This window comes from Oryctolagus cuniculus, chromosome 1 (assembly GCF_964237555.1).
Source record: "Oryctolagus cuniculus chromosome 1, mOryCun1.1, whole genome shotgun sequence".
NCBI lineage: Eukaryota > Metazoa > Chordata > Mammalia > Lagomorpha > Leporidae > Oryctolagus > Oryctolagus cuniculus.
In genome coordinates, this window is record NC_091432.1 from 162,359,435 (window position 1) to 162,377,874 (window position 18,440).

The 18,440-nt window shown below is 43.6% G+C and overlaps 1 protein-coding gene across 3 annotated transcripts in view; it reads left to right on the forward strand.

The window, feature by feature from the left end:
* The window catches only part of DOCK8 (dedicator of cytokinesis 8), a 251,166-nt gene that overhangs the window by 64,822 nt on the left and 167,904 nt on the right, over nt 1–18,440 (forward strand). For all 3 annotated transcript variants that reach the window (XM_008256091.4, XM_008256100.4, XM_008256104.4), the window contains 2 exons: nt 423–598; nt 3,417–3,488. In XM_008256091.4, coding sequence (XP_008254313.3) covers nt 423–598; nt 3,417–3,488 — 248 coding nt within the window. The remainder of the gene's footprint in view (nt 1–422; nt 599–3,416; nt 3,489–18,440) is intronic.

The window sequence follows — 18,440 nt, forward strand, 5'->3', positions numbered from 1 at the left end:
AGTTTGCATGAATTTCTGGAAATGTGCCTCCATTCCCTCCTTTGCTGTATTTGGGCAAATAAAACATGGCCTCAGAGAGCTTTTGCAGGAGAAATTACAAAAATTCAGCAAAACCATGTGATCTCATTTTGGATCTCCTCAGGATTCCTCATCAAGATGCAATTAAGCAGAGAAAAATTCTGCCTTGGGGTGTGATTTTAATTACTCACCATGTTATGACTTGACTTTCCGTGCTGCGTTTCTCTTCCTTGCCCTATCACTGCTTCCGAGTCTGGCAGCTCCTCCAAAGAGTCACTTCATTTTAGGCTGAGAGCAAAGTGCTAGGTTGAAAGGAAAGAGCAGGGCTTACGTCCTCTGCCGCCTTAGCGCTTTCTCCAGGAGAACCCGTGGGAAACTCCTCTTTGTCTTGCTTCCCCCTCCAGCCTCCGTTTTATGACCCCGTGGAGCCAGTGGACTTTGAAGGACTTCTCATGACACACCTCAACAGCCTGGATGCAGACCTGGCCCAGGAGCTGGGAGACCTCACTGATGACGACTTGGTTGTGGTGTTCACGCCAAAGGAATGCAGGACGTTGCAGCCGTCTTTGCCGGAGGAAGGGTAAATCGTGGGCTTGGAACATAGATGGGATAGTGACTCGTGACTGTTATCAGTGCGGGGGAGGTGGCCTGAGTCTGCACCTCTTTTAAAAATAAACAAAATTACTGAAGCCATAAGAGGAGCAGATAACCACGTGGTACCATCATGTAGATGTACATAGTTTTTAAACTGATTTGGCCAAAGGCTCTGAAAAGAAGAGATGCGGTGCTCCAGAAGGGGTTCAGTGTGCAGGCCCTGGAGCTGGACTGCACGGGTGCCAGCTCGGTGAGCTGGAGCAAACCACATGACCCCAGGAAGCCTCAGCTCCGAGTGAGCAAGCATCATGTTCAGTGCACACTGATTTGCAGTCTGCTATGTGCTGAGTAGAAAGGTGAATCGGGCAAAGTCTCTTCCCTTAAAGTTTTTTCAAGGGGAAAAACTTCTTGGAGTAAACATGTTTAGAGCTGCAGTCTCTACCCTCGGTTTATTTATGTGTTTAGAAGAATGAGCATGAGTTCACTCAAACTATGGACTTTTGTCTAAATGAAACTCCTGTTGCTGCCATGGTGCGAAAATCAATGTTGCCTGTAGAAGCTTAGCCTGAACTTTTATTTGCATTCACTTTAAAAGCTGAACTGAAATTTGCATTCTCTTGGACATTTTCAGCCTTCTCATCTTCCCCAAAAAGTCCCAGTAAGGTGGTCATGAAACAACTCCTTCCATCGTTTCTGTGAAATATTCCAGTTCTGTTTTGGACTGTGTTTCATCACAGTGTCGGGAGGCTGGGTAGCAGTGAGGAGCACTGCTAACAGCCCTTTGCTCCCTTATTCAGACAGTTCTCATTGACACTGGAGGCTGATGAAACGCACAGTTCTTTCCTCCCTGGGACACATTTTTCCCCTGTTGTCCATTTATTCAGGTGTGACGTTAGCATAAATCCCATCTGTTATTCTCACCTTTGGAAAACAATCACAAAATTTGTGTGTAATTGTTCTCAAGTATGGTCAGAATCTTGGAAAACCCCATTTAAAATACTTACAGTAAGTTTAGCGAGAGGAGGATGGGGGGATTTAATAGAGGAGATAATTTTGTTTTTCACATCAGTTTTTGAAATAAGATGTGTCAGAATTTATCCCTGACACATTATCTACATGGTGGCTTTCAAACAGCCTCTACTGTTTTAATTCATGCCAAAAAGTCTTCTATATAACTAAGCAGAGGAAGTTACCGCTGTCACCATGAAGGTCAACAACAGTTGAATCCTGTTGAATCCCTTTGTGCTTAGCCTAGCAGTTTATATGTTGAGCTATAACAGCACAGAGGTTATAAGCCTGGACTCCGCAGGTGAACTGCCTGGGATCAAGTCCTTACCTTTGCACTTGCTGGCTGACTCGTAGCAACACTCTGATCATCTCAGTCTTCAAAAAGAGTAACAGCAGTGCTTGCCCTGCAGGGCTGATTGACAAAGTGAATTAATACCTACAGAATTAAAGTGATTGCATCAGACCCTAGTGCACAGTTAACGGCACCCAAGTGTGCACTGTCACGTAGAGGACTTACCGTGAACCAGACACTCTTCTGCGCGCTTTGCACTCTCCCTTATGTAATCTGCATCACAACTCTCTGATGGAGGTACTCTTCTTATTAATATCACCATGTTCAGCTGGAGCAACTGAGTCATAAAAGGGTTGAGTGATTGGCTCAAAGGTCACAGAGGGGCCTGCGCCATGGTGCACTAGGTTAATCCTCCACTTGTGGCACTGGCATCCCGTATGGGTGCCGGATTCTGTCCCAGTTGCCCCTCTTCCAGTCCAGCTCTCTTCTGTGGTCCGGGAGTGCAGTGGAGGATGGCCCAGGTGCTTGGGCTCCTGCATCCACATGGGAAACCAGGAGGAGGCACCTGGCTCCTGGCTTCCGATCGGCATAGCTCTGGCATTGACGGCCATTTGGGGAGTGAACCAATGGAAGGAAGAACTTTCTCTCTGTCTCTCTCTCTCACTGTCTATAACTCTACCTGTCAAATAAACTAATAAAAATCTTTTAAAATAAAAAAAATCACAGAGATAAGAAGGGGTGACGCAAGGGTCTGGGGACCAGGGTCCAGAGACTCCACGTTTGGCTTTTACAATGTTTCACCAACTACTATCAGCCAATCTACAGGTGGGTGAGTACTGTTCTCGTACTCTTTCTACAAATGAAAAAAATAAGACTTGCATCACTTGGACCTATTTGTCACTACTAAGAACATGTTTGCAACAACAGCAAAAGCCTTACTACTCAAGACTATCACATACATGAAGAGTATCCTCACAGCACACTCCTGAGCAGGCGTGATGGAACCACCTGAATTAATGATCCCCAACCAAGGCCATTGGCTGCAAGGTCATCAAATCATAAGACAGCTGTTCTTCTTGGCTTTCAGAACAGAGAACACGCATGTCCTAACATGGTTACACCTGAGCTGAAAGTATGTCCAAATTACCTCTGCTAGGAATCGGTATTTATACTTTGTTTTCTTGCTTTGCTTTTGATGACAGCTGGTTCTCCCCATCTTTTGTCAGAATGCCTCCAGGCACCCAGAGATAGGTATGGTTTAACATGATTCTCTATAATAAAGAAAACCCACAAAGCATAAAATGCTAGCATGTTTGTCTCATCAAAGTAAAAATGTTATTGCCTCAGGCATACTTCAGATGCTTGAAATGACGGCCAAGAACTCCTTTAGCTTTCTCTTAGGTATGGATTTGAAATCATCTTGTGCTCCTTGCTGATGATAGGGATTGTTCTGTTGTTTTCACCTGGCACTAATTATTTTTTTTTTCATTTTCCACCTCGTTAGGGTTGACCTGGACCCTCATGTCAGGGACTGTGTCCAGACTTACATTCGGGAGTGGCTCATCGTGAACCGGAAGTGAGTTACTTTTCTTTCTTCCTCTTTATAAATATTAAATGTATATTGTTAATTTGTTACTAATAGGTTTTTGGAACAGTGTTATGTTTACAAAAAAATGTGCGCAGAAAGTACACAGAGTTTCCTCCCCATCACCAGTTTCCTCCTGTTACTAACATCCTATCCGCAATCATTGATGAGCCAATATTGATACATTCTCTATTGTTACATAAATCCTATAGCTTGCATGAGTGCTGATTTTGTGAGTAGTGGGTTCTGTGGGCTTTAACAAAGGTATAATGCCGCCCACCTGCATGACAGTCTCACACAGCGTGTTTTCAATGAGCTAGAATTCCCTTGGTCCTCTGGTTCATTCCTTCCTCCCTCTCTCTGACAACCACTTAAATTTTTTTACCATTTCTATACTTGCATCTGGTTCTTCTGTGTCTTTTTGTAGTTTGTTGTCTCATTTCCTTTTATTGTTGAATCATCTTCTGTTGTATGGATAAACCACAGTTTATCCAGTTCCTTATTGAAGAAAGTTACATTTTAAACTCAAAAAATAGAGCCTTGTTGTTTTATTTTCATTCTAATGAACTCCAGGGGAAATAAATGAATTGAAACTTGGCCTCAGATTCAAAGGTCTCATTCCAATCAAAAGGGGTCTCCTGTGCTGACCAAATGTTTGGTGACATTGTCCTGAGCTCCAGCCCACTCACCTGGACAGCATTTTCTGATGAGAAGCATCTGTGTATGCTAAAATGCTCAAGCTGTGTGTTTGGGTCTGTTTGGGGCTAGGATGGGGGCTGTTGCAGACTGGGCCCCCCACCCTACTAGCAGCACATCAGAGAACCTTTGACAAAACCAAAGTGTCTTGAAGTTCTCATAGCCACACCTCTCCTATACCTAATAAGAATAATTCTTTTCTGGCACAAATAATGAGTGATTGGAGATTGGATTTTATCCAGTTCCTGGAAGTGTGCCATGGAGTTTGTATTACTTTGGAATAATAACAGTGTGCAAACTATTTGCAAGCAGTATGGGAAACAAAGAGCATCACTTATATAAAGTAAAAGGCAGTTAGATGATAATGCGTCATATGTTTTACTACAAGTTGAAAATGAAGCGTACTAGGCAAATACGGTTGTGCTTTGCTGGGGATGAATAAAAGATTCCAGAACAACTTGTTCTGGAATTTTTAGAATGTTAAAATTAGAGTTATTTTCTGGATGTTAAAGTTCTAAAAAAACCTGAGTGGGAACAATAAATAGAAAGGGCCATTTTATTACATTTGGTTTTCAGATTTATTTTCTGTTTGGGGCACTGCATTTTTTCATTCCCCATGGCAACACAAAGCTCTTGGAGTCTTCTTTTTCCTCTACCTTACACAAACTTAAAAGAAACAAATATTCTTTTTAGAATATTCATTATAGGAAGCTTAGAAATTATGGGAAACAAACTGAAAGTTACTTCCTTTCTCTACAGATGGATAGCAACCATAAATATTTGATGTGTAGCCTTTAAATCACATTTCTTTTTTTTTTTTTTTTTTAGATTGATTTGTTTATTTGAAAGGCAGAGTTACAGAGAGCGAGGGAGAGGGCGAGAGAGATAAAGAGAGAGAGAGGGAGAGAGAGACACTGATGCTGTGGTGTAGTGGTAAAGCTGCTGCCTGCAGTGCCACCATCCCATATGGGTGCCAGTTTGAGCCCTGGCTGCTCCACTTCCAATCCAGCTCTCTGCTATGGCCTGGGAAAGCAGTAGAAGATGACCCAAGTCTTGGGCCTCTGTACCCACGTGGGAGATCTGGAAGAAGCTCCTGGCTCCTGGCTTGGGATTGGTGCAGCTCCGGGCCACTGTGGCCATCTGGGGAGTGAACCATTGGATGGAAGATGTGTCTCTCTCTCTCTCTCTCTCTCTCTCTCTCCTTCTGCTTCTCTGTAATTCTGCCTTTCAAATAAATAAATCAATCTTGGGTTGGGGGGAGGAAGGGAGGGAGGGAGAGAGAGAGATATCTTCCATCCACTGGTTCACTCCCTAGGTGGCTATAATGGCCTGTGGGGGCAGGCCAAAGCCAGGAGCTTCTTTCGGATCTCCTACATGAGTAGCAGGGTCCCCAAGACTTGGGCCATCTTCCACTGCTTTTACCAGGTACATTAGCCAGGAGCTGGATTGGAAGTGGAGCAACCAGGACACAAAACTGGCACCCACGTGGGATGCTGGCCTTGCAAGCAGCTTTATCCACTACACCACAGCACCAGCCTAAATCACATATTTTTAAAATTTGTTTATATAAAAAAGAAATCATATTATGATACCATTTTGCAGCATGAATTTTCAGTCTTCACAGAAAGTGGTGATTATCTCTTTCCTACTAAATGTTATTCCTTGATAATATTATGATTGCATTATATATTTATACCAAAATTCATTTAGCCGTTTTAAAGCTTGAATGATTCCCTGGTTTTCAGCCTTACAGTTAAAACAGCAGTATCCTTCTCAGTGAGACTTTGTTTGGAATAAATCCCTACACAAGGAAGTTGGGTCTAGGGATATGTGCAAATTTAAGGATCCCAGATGCAATATATGCCTGAGTCCTCAAGAATATTGGATATTATTAGATATTGTAAAAAAGTTCCTTTATTTATATTTCCTGTGGGTGTTAGACTGGGTGTTTTTTTTCATAGGTTTATTTTTAGAATTTGCAATTTGTCCTTGGTGCTACACTTATTCGTGAAGTTTGTGCATCTCTTTTATTTTTGTCTGGTCTTGTTTAGGAACACTGTGATTTGTTACAGGTATTAGCCCTTTGGCTACATACTATAAATTCCTGCTATGCCTTTTGTTCTGTCATTGTTTATGTAATTAAATCAAAGTTGATATTTTTCTTATGATTCTACTTTTGGTGTCATGTTTATAATGTAAATCACAAACCTAATATTATTGTCTAGGAGTTTTGGATTGAAGCATCAACCCAGGCCATGAGTCACTTGATTGTTGCTTCTGCTCCCTATGTGTTTCCCTTTATTTGTCTCTCCTCTGTAGAAGCAGCGGGTATCCATGTATTTACTCTATGTCTGTTTTTGCATCTTTTTATTCTTACTAAGCTCAACAGTATCTGTTTTAACTTTCTGTTTGGTGACATACAAGGAGTGAGGATGACCACTGGCCCCATCCTTTGCATCTTGGTGTAACCGCCCGGTTCCCTTCTCTTCCCTTCTCAGTAGTCAGCTAGTGTACAGGTAGAAGTGTTCAGCTTCAAAACTCTTTGTCAGTCTCTGGCAAGCCTTGACTAGTGCTTTAGTGAGGCTGCATTTTCTCTCCCCTACTGCCTGGTTCTCTGAATCTCATACTCTGGACATGAAAACCATACTTCCTTGCGCATACTCCTCAGAAGGATCACTCTGTCTCCGTATGTGTCCGTTGTATTTCATTTGTGGGGAGAATCCAATACACTATTTCCAGACACCCTTCATCTCCTGGTCCCACATGCATTTTCAGCTGAGTTTTTTCCAAGTTGCTTCTGTATGGTTGCAGAATGAAGGCAGAAGGAGGACAAGTGGGTGTAGGTACATGTGAGTGAAAAGGTACAGCCAGTGGTGCCTGCATAGACAATAAGCTCCTGCCATGCAGAAAGAGGGTTTGAGTTCCTGCGCAGTGTGGACACTGACTGTTCAGGGACTTGCAGGAAGGAAGCTGGACAACATCGTCCTGTCTAATTCAGTGAGTTCCATCTGGGGGAGATGAAATACGTGCATAGAGATTCTGTCCAGATTCAGGCATTAAGTTATCTGTTAGTGGGGAGGAATTTTCATTTTCCTGTGTCTTCATTGGGAATATGCCAGGGAGGCAGAGGACACAGCAGTAGGGGTTGTTGGCCAGAGACAATTATCACTTAGTTCCCAGTGTAGATTTTTATTTTCTGTGATTAACAATACATGCTTATCCTTAAAGCAAGTCATACTGAAGTGTGTTAGGTAAAAAGCAAGTCTCTTGCCAGACTATTTGCGTGTTCTTTGCCTCCCCAGTGGTCAGCCATGCCACCTTCCTGACCTTATCCTGCTCTCACAGATATATATGGATATTCATAACATTTACATAAATGTGTATACACGTAAATAGAGTATATAAATACATGCATGCAAATGTTAATGCATTAAAATATAGATTATTTTTTAAATAATAACTTTTTATGTCAGAGAACTATATTAGTTTTTTTTTTTTTTTTTTTTTTTTTTTGACAGGCAGAGTGGACAGTGAGAGAGACAGAGAGTAAGGTCTTCCTTTTGCCATTGGTTCACCCTCCAATGGCCGCCACGGCCGGCGCGCTGTAGCCGGCGCACTGCGCTGATCCGAAGCCAGGAGCCAGGTGCTTCTCCTGGTCTCCCATGGGGTGCAGGACCCAAGCACTTGGGCCATCCTCCACTGCACTCCCTGGCCACAGCAGAGAGCTGGCCTGGAAGAGGGGCAACCAGGACAGAATCCGGCGCCCCGACCGGGACTAGAACCTGGTGTGCCGGCGCCGCAAAGCGGAGGATTAGCCTAGTGAGCCACGGCGCCGGCCACTATATTAGTTTTTAAAAGTGCCACCTAGGGGCCCAAGTGCTAAGGAATGTTCCCTAAGTCACTGAATCTGTATGGACTGGCTTTTCACCAGTCCCCACTTTTCACTGTTCCAAATGGTACCAGAACAAACCTCTGTGTGAGCATTTCTGAAGGCAGAAGTGGAACCAGTGCACATGACACATTCTGACAAGCACTGCCAAGCTCCTCTTCACAAAAGCTGGGCTGGTTCACTGCACCACCAACAGGGCATGAAACTATCCTTTCCCTCTGGATCTTTGCCAATATTATCAGTACATTGATGAAAATTTAATTTAATTTTCTCTTATCTCCTTCTACTTATTTTAATCAACTTTCTGAATACTGTTTTATATCACTAAGTTTTCTTCCCTTCTTATTCTGGTTAAATATACCCTTACACAACCTGAAGTCCTACAACCAGCTATTTATCCAAGTGAAGGGAAAAATCTTTGTTCATATAAAAGCTGTATGCAGATATATATATATTGGGGATGGGGAGGACAGAGAGAGACCTTTCGTCCATTTTTCCACTTTCCAGATGGCAGCAACGGAGCCAGGAGCTTCATCCAGGTCTCCCATGTGGGTGTTGGGACACCTGGGCAATCTTCCACTGCTTTTCCCAGATCATTAGCAGCGATCTGGATCAGAAGTGGAGCAGCCAGAACATGAAGTGGCACTCGTTTGGGATCCTGGCATTGCATGCAGTGGCTTTACCCACTACACCACAAGGCTGGACCCAGTATACAGATATTTGTATCAGTTTTATTTGTAGTTGCCAGAAAAGCTGGAAACAACTCAGATTGTACTCCACTGGGTAACGAGTATCCAAACTCCAGAAAGTCTATGAAGGGGATACTGATCAGCAATAAATGAAACAAGCTAATGATGTGTTTGGAAACAGAAAAATTACGCCAGAAAGAAGCCAAACCAAAAATCAAACTTCATGACTCCCCTTAAATGACGTTCTGGAAAAGGCAAAGCCAGTGGTGGTAAGGGTCTGGGTGGGGAGACGTGGACTACAAAAGAGTTGGGAAAATTTGGGGTTTTCTGGAACGGTTCTATAACTGACTAGAGTGGTGCATGTGTCAAAAACTCTCAGAACTGCCTCCAAAAGGGATGAATTGGAATTATACCTCATGGTCAGCGTTGTGGTGCAGTGGGTAAAGCTGCCACCTGTGGCGCTGGCATTCCGTATGAGCACCAGTTTGTGTCCTGGCTGCTTCACTTCTGGTCCATCTCCCTGGTAATGACCTGAGAAACACAACAGAAGATAGCCCATGTGCTTGGGCCCCTGCACCCACATGAACCTCCTGGCTTCTGGCTTCAGCCTGGCTTAGTCCTGGCCTTTGTGGCCATCTTGGGGTGAACAGCAAATGGAAGATCTCTGTGTGTGTGTGTGTGTGTGTGTGTGTGTGTGTGTTTCTCCCCCTGTCTCTGTAACTGTAACTTCAAAATAAATAAGTGAATCTTAAAAAAAAAAATTGTACCTTAAAAGCAATGATGAGATATCTAGGATAGTATATGACATGGTAAAGACTTATTAAATGTAAGGTCTGTTACTTTGCTCATTGATTATTCTGGGTTTTTAAAAATATTTATTTATTTATTATTTGAAAGGCAGAGTTACACATAGGCAGAGGCAGAGAGAAAGAGAGAGAAAGCGAGAGAGTCTTCCATCCACTGGTTCACCCTCCAGTTGGCCACAACGGCCAGAACTGGGCCGATCCAAAGCCAGGAGCTAAGAGCTTCTTCCACGTCTCCCAGGTGGCTACACGGGCCCAAGGACTTGGGCCATCTTCCACTGCTTTCCCAGGCACTGGAAGCTGTACTGGAAGTGGAGCAGCCAGGACTCAAACCGGTGTCCATGTGAGATGCTGGCACTGCAGGTGGTGGTTTTACCTGCTATACCATAGCACCAACCCCTTATTATCCTGTCTATAGCATGATGGTTTCTCTGGATCAGGAATAAATGGACTGTGGTCCTGATTTCCCTACTTATGGCTATGTGACCCAAGGCAAATTAATGTATTTCTTTGTGCCTTGATTTCCTCATAAGGAAAATAGAAACTTGAACAGTGCCTACCTTATAAATAAATGGACAGTATAAAGTACTTAGAATGTTTCTTGACATATAAATAAATAATATTAGCTACTATTTATAATATCATTAAGTAATACTACAAAAGGTATCTCAGTTGTGTCTGCCCAACTGACAAATAATTTAAATAATATACAAGTATTATATGCAAAGGGGGGAAAAAAGAGGACATCTCAATGTCAGCAAAGATTTCTTTTAATTTAATGATCCATGGGGGGCTAGCGTTGTGCAGAGAGCTAATAAGCCTCAGGTTGCAACGCTGGCATCCAGTGTCAGGGTGCTTGTTTGAGTCATAGCTTCTCTGCTTCCTATCCAGCTCCCTGCTAGTGTGCCTGGCCCAAGATGGCGCAAGGAGTTGGGCTCCTGCCACCCATGTGGGAGACCCAGATGGAGTTCCTGGCTCCTGGCTTCCACTTGATCCAGAGCTGGCCATTACAGTCATCTGGGGAGTGAACCAGTAGATGGAAGACCTCTCTATTTCTCTCCCCTCCCCCCTTTCTCTGTCACTGTCTTTCAAAAAATAAATCTTTTTAAAAAATAAAACAGGATTGATTTCCCATCATATTACTATAATTAATATATTCATGAAATAAACATTTGGACAATCCCAAAGCTCATGCACTGGGGACTATCTAATTCTCATGTAACTTATCCATTTATTCCTTCCAAATGAAATATGCTCTTGTGACGATGTTATTAGCTTATGGTAATACTTCAATAAATATTAGCTACTATTATAGTATTTATTAAAGAGCAAATATCAGAGAAAGCACTTACATTAGCACATTAGAGGAATAATGGGGCATCTGCCTTCCTCTGGAGGACCATATTTAATGAAGCCACTTTGCCTTCCATGGGCAAGTCTTTGTCATCCAAAACCATGCAGTCAAACACTGATTTAGTTAGCTCTTTTATTCCTCAATTATCTGCTTGCTGATATTACATTTCTCTTTAACATCTAGAGATAGGCTTTTATGCCCTTGCTATCTCTGATAATGGCTTTGAATCCCACTTAGGGGGCAGAGGAGAGGAGTAATGGCCACTTGTGTTCCCTCCCACTGTCATCATTCTACAGGGCATTTGCCACTCATGCTTAGTAATTGAGATGTTTAAATCAGACAAGTAGTGCTGCCCGTTGAATATAGAGGACAGTTTGAGATTTTCTTTTTAGCTTAACAGGAAAGGATTTAACACAGAGACATAAATGCATGATCTCCTTTTGGGAGAAATATGTTTTTTATGTTACATGTTTGTCTGTGTTACTTAGACTGGAAGATTCTTTGAGTGAATTCCTTTCTGTCTCTCATGTCTACAGCACCAAGTGTGGTGTCCTTGCGGTAAAAATAATGAAACTTCTCCGTTTGTGACCTTTGAAAATGACCTTTGGTTTACTAGCTGGATGGTGCTGTTTTGGCTTGTTTACCTCTAGTTCTATGTATTTTGATAATTTTTTAAAGATTTATATTTGATAACATTCTTTGGGTGATATTAAGTATTTTGAATGTTATTTTCTTTTTCTCTAAATGAATGTAAGGATGATTAACTGTAGAATGTTTTTGATGTCTTGGTGAAGAACTGAACTCTTCAGTGACTAAACTTGTGTACTTGCTATTTATTTTTGGTGTGTTAACACAGCAACAATGAAACATTTCATGAGTGCTGTGGAAAGCATTGTAAGGACCCAGAGACTTTGTCTTCATCCTGGGTGATTAAGGTGATTCTGAAAGAAGGTCATGCTCAAGGAGAGCTGGGACATCAAGTATAGGGTATCATCTGTTTTATTACTCCATATTTTACTCCCAGTGAACTGGTAAACAATTAAAATTCAAACACATCAGTGCATATAATTCAGTTACTCCCAAAACATCATAAAAATGTCTTCCTGATCAATAATTGCTTATTATGACATACATTTGTTGTGCGAGCTGTCAAGGTGCTTAGCATCTGCTTTCTGAAGTATGGAGAGCAAATCAGGATCCATAGCTTATGGGGGAACAAAGCAAACCAGCTGTGGATATCACTGAGCTGTTTCCACCTAGGCCTAAACTCCTGTCCTCCTAAACCCAAATCCATTGAAGCACAACTCACAGACCAAACATTTGAGGAAGCCTGGCCAAGCCAGAAGTACTCACTCCCTCCTCTGAATTTTCAATGTATATTGTTTGTATTTCACTTAGTAGCTTGACTTGTACTCTACTTTAAATTCTAATTACATGTCTAAGTTTTTATCTCTACTGTTGCATATGGGATTCCTCTCACTAGACTATGAATTTGTAGAGTGCAGGAACCGTTACAGAGCTGGAATTCTGGTGTATTCCTTTTTGCATCCTCTGCAGTGTCTTAGTCTTGGAAAACATATTACAAATGATTGTTGAATGGAAGACTGAATGCAGTTCTACAAAGGAAATCTGCATAGCATTTTCTACACCATAGTTGTAGCTCACACCTAGGGAGAGAACTTCGCGGAGACTTCCTGGAAGGGATGGGATGGAACATGTTTAATCAGGGTAACAGTCTTACTCCGTTGTTTGTTTATTTGGTAGAGGGGTAAGGGGTAGGGGAGAGAATACTACCTGTAGAATCTCAGGCACTTTTTAGAGCTCTCCTGTTGTTGCTGATAAGTAAATTCCCCCCATGGAAATAATATAAATGTTCAGAGACTTTAAGTTCATGTCCATGAAATAAGGTTGTCTAGACATATACTATATGCATTGGTATCACATCTAATAGCATTGTCACTGATGCTAGCAATACTAGCTGTCATTTATGGAGCTGGTGTTCGATTATCGTAGTTGAGATGTTCTAGAAGCAGAGCCTGAGACAGAGATTCAGATGCACGAGGGACTGAGGATGCAAGATGGGAAAGTAGCAGTCTAATACAGATGAGATCTCAGATGCATTCTAGTCTTCGCCTGATCCATAGGGTGCCCTGGACAGTGAATCATTCTGTAATGTGGCCACACCACCCCACCTCAAGGCAAGGGGTGAGCTAGTATACCTCATACCAAACAGGCATTGGTCACCACTGAGCCAAGTGGGAGGTTGAGTAGAGAGGTAGCATGAAGTGCTCAGGTGTCTCTGGGCACAATAGCTGCTGTGTGCACAGCAGTCAGCGCATGCATGCCTGGGTTGGGTAGGGGAGCCTGGGTGGAAGACTCGTAGTCTACTACAATGACAGGCACCTGACTGATTTTCTTTTGCTTTAGTTTTGAAACAATACCAGATTTTTGAAGTTGCAAGTGTATTACAAAGACCTTTCCCCCACTCTCAGTCATCTGAGAGCAAGTTGCTGACCTGATTCTCCACCACCCTGAATACTTTAGTGTGAAATTTTGTTACACAAGGACATTCTCCATTGTAATCATGTGTAATCATCATACTCAGAAGATTAACATTAATCCATCATTACCGGTTAATCCTCATCCTCATTCAGCTTCCACCAAATATCCCAGGAATGTCCTTTATAGCAGAAGAATTCACTTCGAAGTCTTATGTTGAATTTAGATGTCACATGTCTTGAATCTTACTTACGCTGGACTCATTCCTCATTATATTTCTGTGACTTTTATGGCCTTGAGATCATAGGCTAGTTATTTTTAGAAAGCTCCTCTATTTGGATTTGATTATTAGATATACCCCATTCTTCATCAAATTTCCAATTTACTGGGTTCATTTATTTATATCAATCTGTAGTTAGTTTTATATTTTATTGAATATACTTGGATAAATTTCTGTCATTTATTTTGATGTGCAAATTTGCTCTGTTTGGCACTCTCAACCTCTTCAACTGAGTGTTTTGTCTTTATTTATTTATTTATTTTTTGACAGGCAGAGTTAGACAGTTAGAGAGAGACAGAGAGAAAGGTCTTTCTTTTCTGTTGGTTCACCCCCGAAATGGCCGCTATGGCCAGCGTGTTACGGCCAGCGTGTTGCAGCCGGCGCGCTGCGCTGATCTGAAGCCAGGAGCCAGGCACCTCCTCCTGGTCTCCCATGCGGGTACAGGGCCCAAGAACTTGGGCCATCCTCCACTGCCTTCCCAGGCCACAGCAGAGAGCTGGACTGGAAGAGGAGCAACTGGGACAGAATCCGGTGCCCCAACCAAGACTAGAACCCTGGGGTGCCGGCGCCGCAGGCGGATTAGCCAAATGAACCACAGCGCTGGCCTATATATATATATATATATATATATATATATTTTTTTTTTTTTTTTAAGGAATAGAGATAAAGAAAGAGACAGATAAAAGGTGATCTTTCATCCATTGGTTCATCCTCATACGTCTACAACAGGCAGGGCCATGCCATTAAGAAGCCAAGAGCCAGAAGCTCAGTTTGGGCCTCCCACATGGGTAGCAGGGCTCAAATATTTTAACCATCACTTCTGCCTCCTGGGGTGTGCATTAGCAGGAAGATGGAATTGGGAGCAGAGCTGGGACTCGGACTCACGCACCCTGATATGGGACTCAGGATTCCTGAGTGGCATTGTAACTGCTGCACCAAACTCCTTCCCCTTCTTAGGTCCTTTTTCAAGGCCCCACAGTCTGGTTACAAGCCTGCTTTCTGACACAAGGTGTTCCAGGATGATCTTACCCTGTGTTGCTCAGCCTGAATTTAGTCTTTTCTCCAAGATGCTCTGATTGTGTTTCAGTGGAAACTGGGATCAGGAGCCAGAATGGAATCGTGGACGTGCGGGTTTTTTTAAGGTGCTGCTCCTCCCGTGTCTCTGAGTGAACGGAGCTCTGAAGTTTGTGTTGATGGTTGCAGTTCCAGTCCGGCATCACAAAATTTACTCTGTTTTCTCCTTTCCATATTTGTAACTCCTTACTCAGATAGTCAGCAGGCTGGCTCCCATCATCCTTCTTGCGTTTCCGTACTTGATTAACCCCCCAGATGCAACCAGTGCCAACACCCTTCCTCCATTCTCTTGTAGTCGCCCACCTCCTGCTATCCTGACGCTGACACCCTGCACCAGGCTTGCCCACCTTGCCTGGGAGCTCTTTTCAGCTTGCAGGGACACTTGGTGCCAAGCCACCCTTTCACAAGGACACCCTCGACTCTTGCCTGGTGCCTGGGCTCTGACATCGTGGAGCAGGTTTACCCTAAGCATGGATGCCCTCATTCTGCTGAGGCTCCATTATTGCATGCCAGGCTGCCCCAGGCCTGGATGCCCTCCTCCTACCATTTGGGTTCTTGTTCTCCATGCCAGGTAGTCCTGTTTACGTGGGAGTTCTCCTTACACTGTTTGGCCTTCAGGTTCCCCTTCTGGACGTTTTCCACCACTGTTGCCCTGAGGCACCGATGGCTGTCTTGTTCCGATGCACCTTGCAGTTTTAGCAACAAACTGTACAGGAAGGAGAGAGTAAGGGCAAAAGGGTGCAGGTTTGGGGAAGAGGGAAAAGAAGAGGAACACCCACTATTTTCTAATCCTCACCAGTGGGCCCTCAAAATGAATAGTTTTCCCTTTTCACACTTGAGGAAACAGTGGCTCAGTAAGATTATGTCACTTATTCAAGGCTCTTAGCCAGTGTGGGAGAAGCCAGCTCTGAACATAGCCTCTTGTGACTCTCAAGCCCTGGTTCTGCTTGTTCCACCATGGTCTCGTGCTCTGGAAATCTGGTCCTCAGAGTACCCCCAAATGTGTAGGAAGAGTGCTTTGAGGGAAGGAATGCAGTTCTGGAAGCCACTGGTTGTGCTCCTTCCATGAGCATAGTCTCCTCCTGCTGGTTGCCCTTCCATCTTCTTCCCACCTGCCCTCGGGCTCGGCAGGAACCGGGCTTCATTCGACTCTGTTGCTAGGGTGGGGTGATGAGGCTGGGACACTTGCAGCCAGGGGCCCTGAGCCAGCGGCCTCCCCACCTCCCCGGTGATAGTTCCTCTGCGCCTGGCACGTCTGCAGTGACTCATCTTTCATGCTTGCCAACCCTGGCCTCTCCTCCCCAGCCCATGCTACCCTTGCAGCCATGAGGGAGCTTTGCAACTTGCTGGGATTTTAAAATGGAGTATAAGGAAGGGGAAAAAAGGTTGCTGTGTGTTTAAACACACAGTCATGGAAGATGCTAGTCTTCACGCTTCCCATAGCAAAAGTCCTAGGGGTTGGTGCACACAGTAGGTTAAATGTGTATATTGTGAAATGAGCCTTTAACCATATCCCATAACTGGTTTTTAATGCCCATTTGCCAATGGCCCTGAGGTCCCTGTGAAGAACTCCAGAACACTCTAACAAAATAAGGAAAGCAAGCAAGCATTTATTTGTATAAAATGGCAAAAAACAAAGCCAAGCACATTTCATATCCCCAAGAGTTAAAGCATCATCTAAGAAGAAAATTTGATTTTATTTTTTTCAGTGATAGTACATATGCTTACATCTTAAAACTAGGGAAAAGGCCTTAGAATTTGCCTCATGCAAATTCCTTTTAAATGGATGCCCTCCTTCTACTGTTCAGCCTTCACTCTATAAAGAAATAGGAGGCAAGCGACTTGAGGGGCAGGGACACAGGCACACATCTGCATGTGTGAGTGAGTGTGATATTCACTTGTAACTAAGCACACTGTGAAATTGATGCACTTCCTGAAACAAAAACACAGCTAAAGCAGATGCAGTTCTGGTTGCTAAGGCTGCCACATAACAGTTCTTCAGCTGTTGGCTGATTTTTATTTTGTTGGTCCAAGGTTTCTTTGTAGGGAGACGTGTGATGTGGACCTCTGGCGTCAGTCCCCTTTGGCACAGACAGGACCTAAAAGAGGGAAGGTGCAGATACCAGTGTGGGAGGTTTGAATTTTATCCCAGTGCTTGCCTTTCATCTGAGAATGAGTTAATGTTAGTTAAAGTCTTTGGTAACTTTTCCCTTAAAATTGGATTTCTCAGGAAAAAATAATTACTGATTCAGTGTGTTGTCATTTGGGATAGTGCAGTCTTGGGATACAAATTATTATTTTCCTATATTTGCCATTATTTGACTCCATTTGCCTCTCCCAAGTTGTTTTTTTTTTTTTTTAGTTTTTTTAAAGTTTTTAATTATTTTTATTTTATTTGGAGGAGAGAGAGAGAGAAAAATCTTTCATCTGCTGGTTCACTCCTCAGATGCCAGCAGCCTGGAGTTAGGAGCCAGAAGTCAGTCAGGGTCTCCCATGTGGGTGGCAGGGACCAGAGTACTTGATCCAAGATCTGCTACCTCTAAAGGTGCACACTAGCAGGAAGCTGGATTGCAGGTGGAGGCCCTGGGACTCAAACCAGGCACTGCCATCTGGAATGTGGGTGCCCAGGGCAGCTGGTCACTTAGCTGCTGCACCAGATCCTTCCCTCTCTACCACCCCCTCCAAGATGTTAGAGCACACGTAGCTCTTTAAAAAATCTGAGCCCTTAGGGAAGCCCCAAACAAGTCATGGTATGTGCTAGGAAAGCCTTCCACCCAGCACACACGCAGGTGTCACTGCCTAAATTTATAGAAATCCCATGTAAGGCTGTCAGAGAACTCAATAGAAAATACATCTCATAAAACAAATTTTACATGTATTTCTACTGTTTTTAAATGTTAATTTATTTCATTTATTTGAAAGGCAGAGACAAAGAGCATTATCTCCCATCCTCTGGTTCACCGCGCAGATGCTCACAACAGCCTGGGCCGGCCTGCAGCTAGGAGGCAGGGACTCGATCTAGGTCTGTCACCTGGGTGGCAAGGACACAAAGGCTTGAGCCGTCATCTGCTGCTCCCCAGGGTGCGCATTAGTGGGAAGCTGGAATTGGGAGCAGAGGCAGAAGTCAAGCCAGGAACCCTGATGTGGGATGTGGGTGTTCCTAGCTGAGTTTCACTGCTAGGCTGAGCACCTGCCTCTGATTTATGTTTTAATTGTTTGTTCTGCAGATATTTAAGAATACCCAAATCAGGAGGTATTGTAGATATTTCTCACAAAGCTTTTTCTAAATGTTTACTTGTTTTCTTTATTTGGAGTACACCTTATTCATCTGCTTTATCTTTTCTCAGTTCCCCAATTTGGTCTTTTTTTTTTTTTTTTTTTTTTTGACAGAGTGGACAGTGAGAGAGAGAGACAGAGAGAAAGGTCTTCCTTTACCGTTGGTTCACCCTCCAGTGGCTGCCACGGCCGGCGCACCGCGCTGATCTGAAGGCAGGAGCCAGGTACTTCTCCTGGTCTCCCATGGGGTGCAGGGCCCAAGCACTTGGGCCACCCTCCACTGCACTCCCTGGCCACAGCAGAGAGCTGGCCTGGAAGAGGGGCAACCGGAACAGAATCCGGCGCCCCGACCGGGACTAGAACCCAGTGTGCCGGCACCGCTA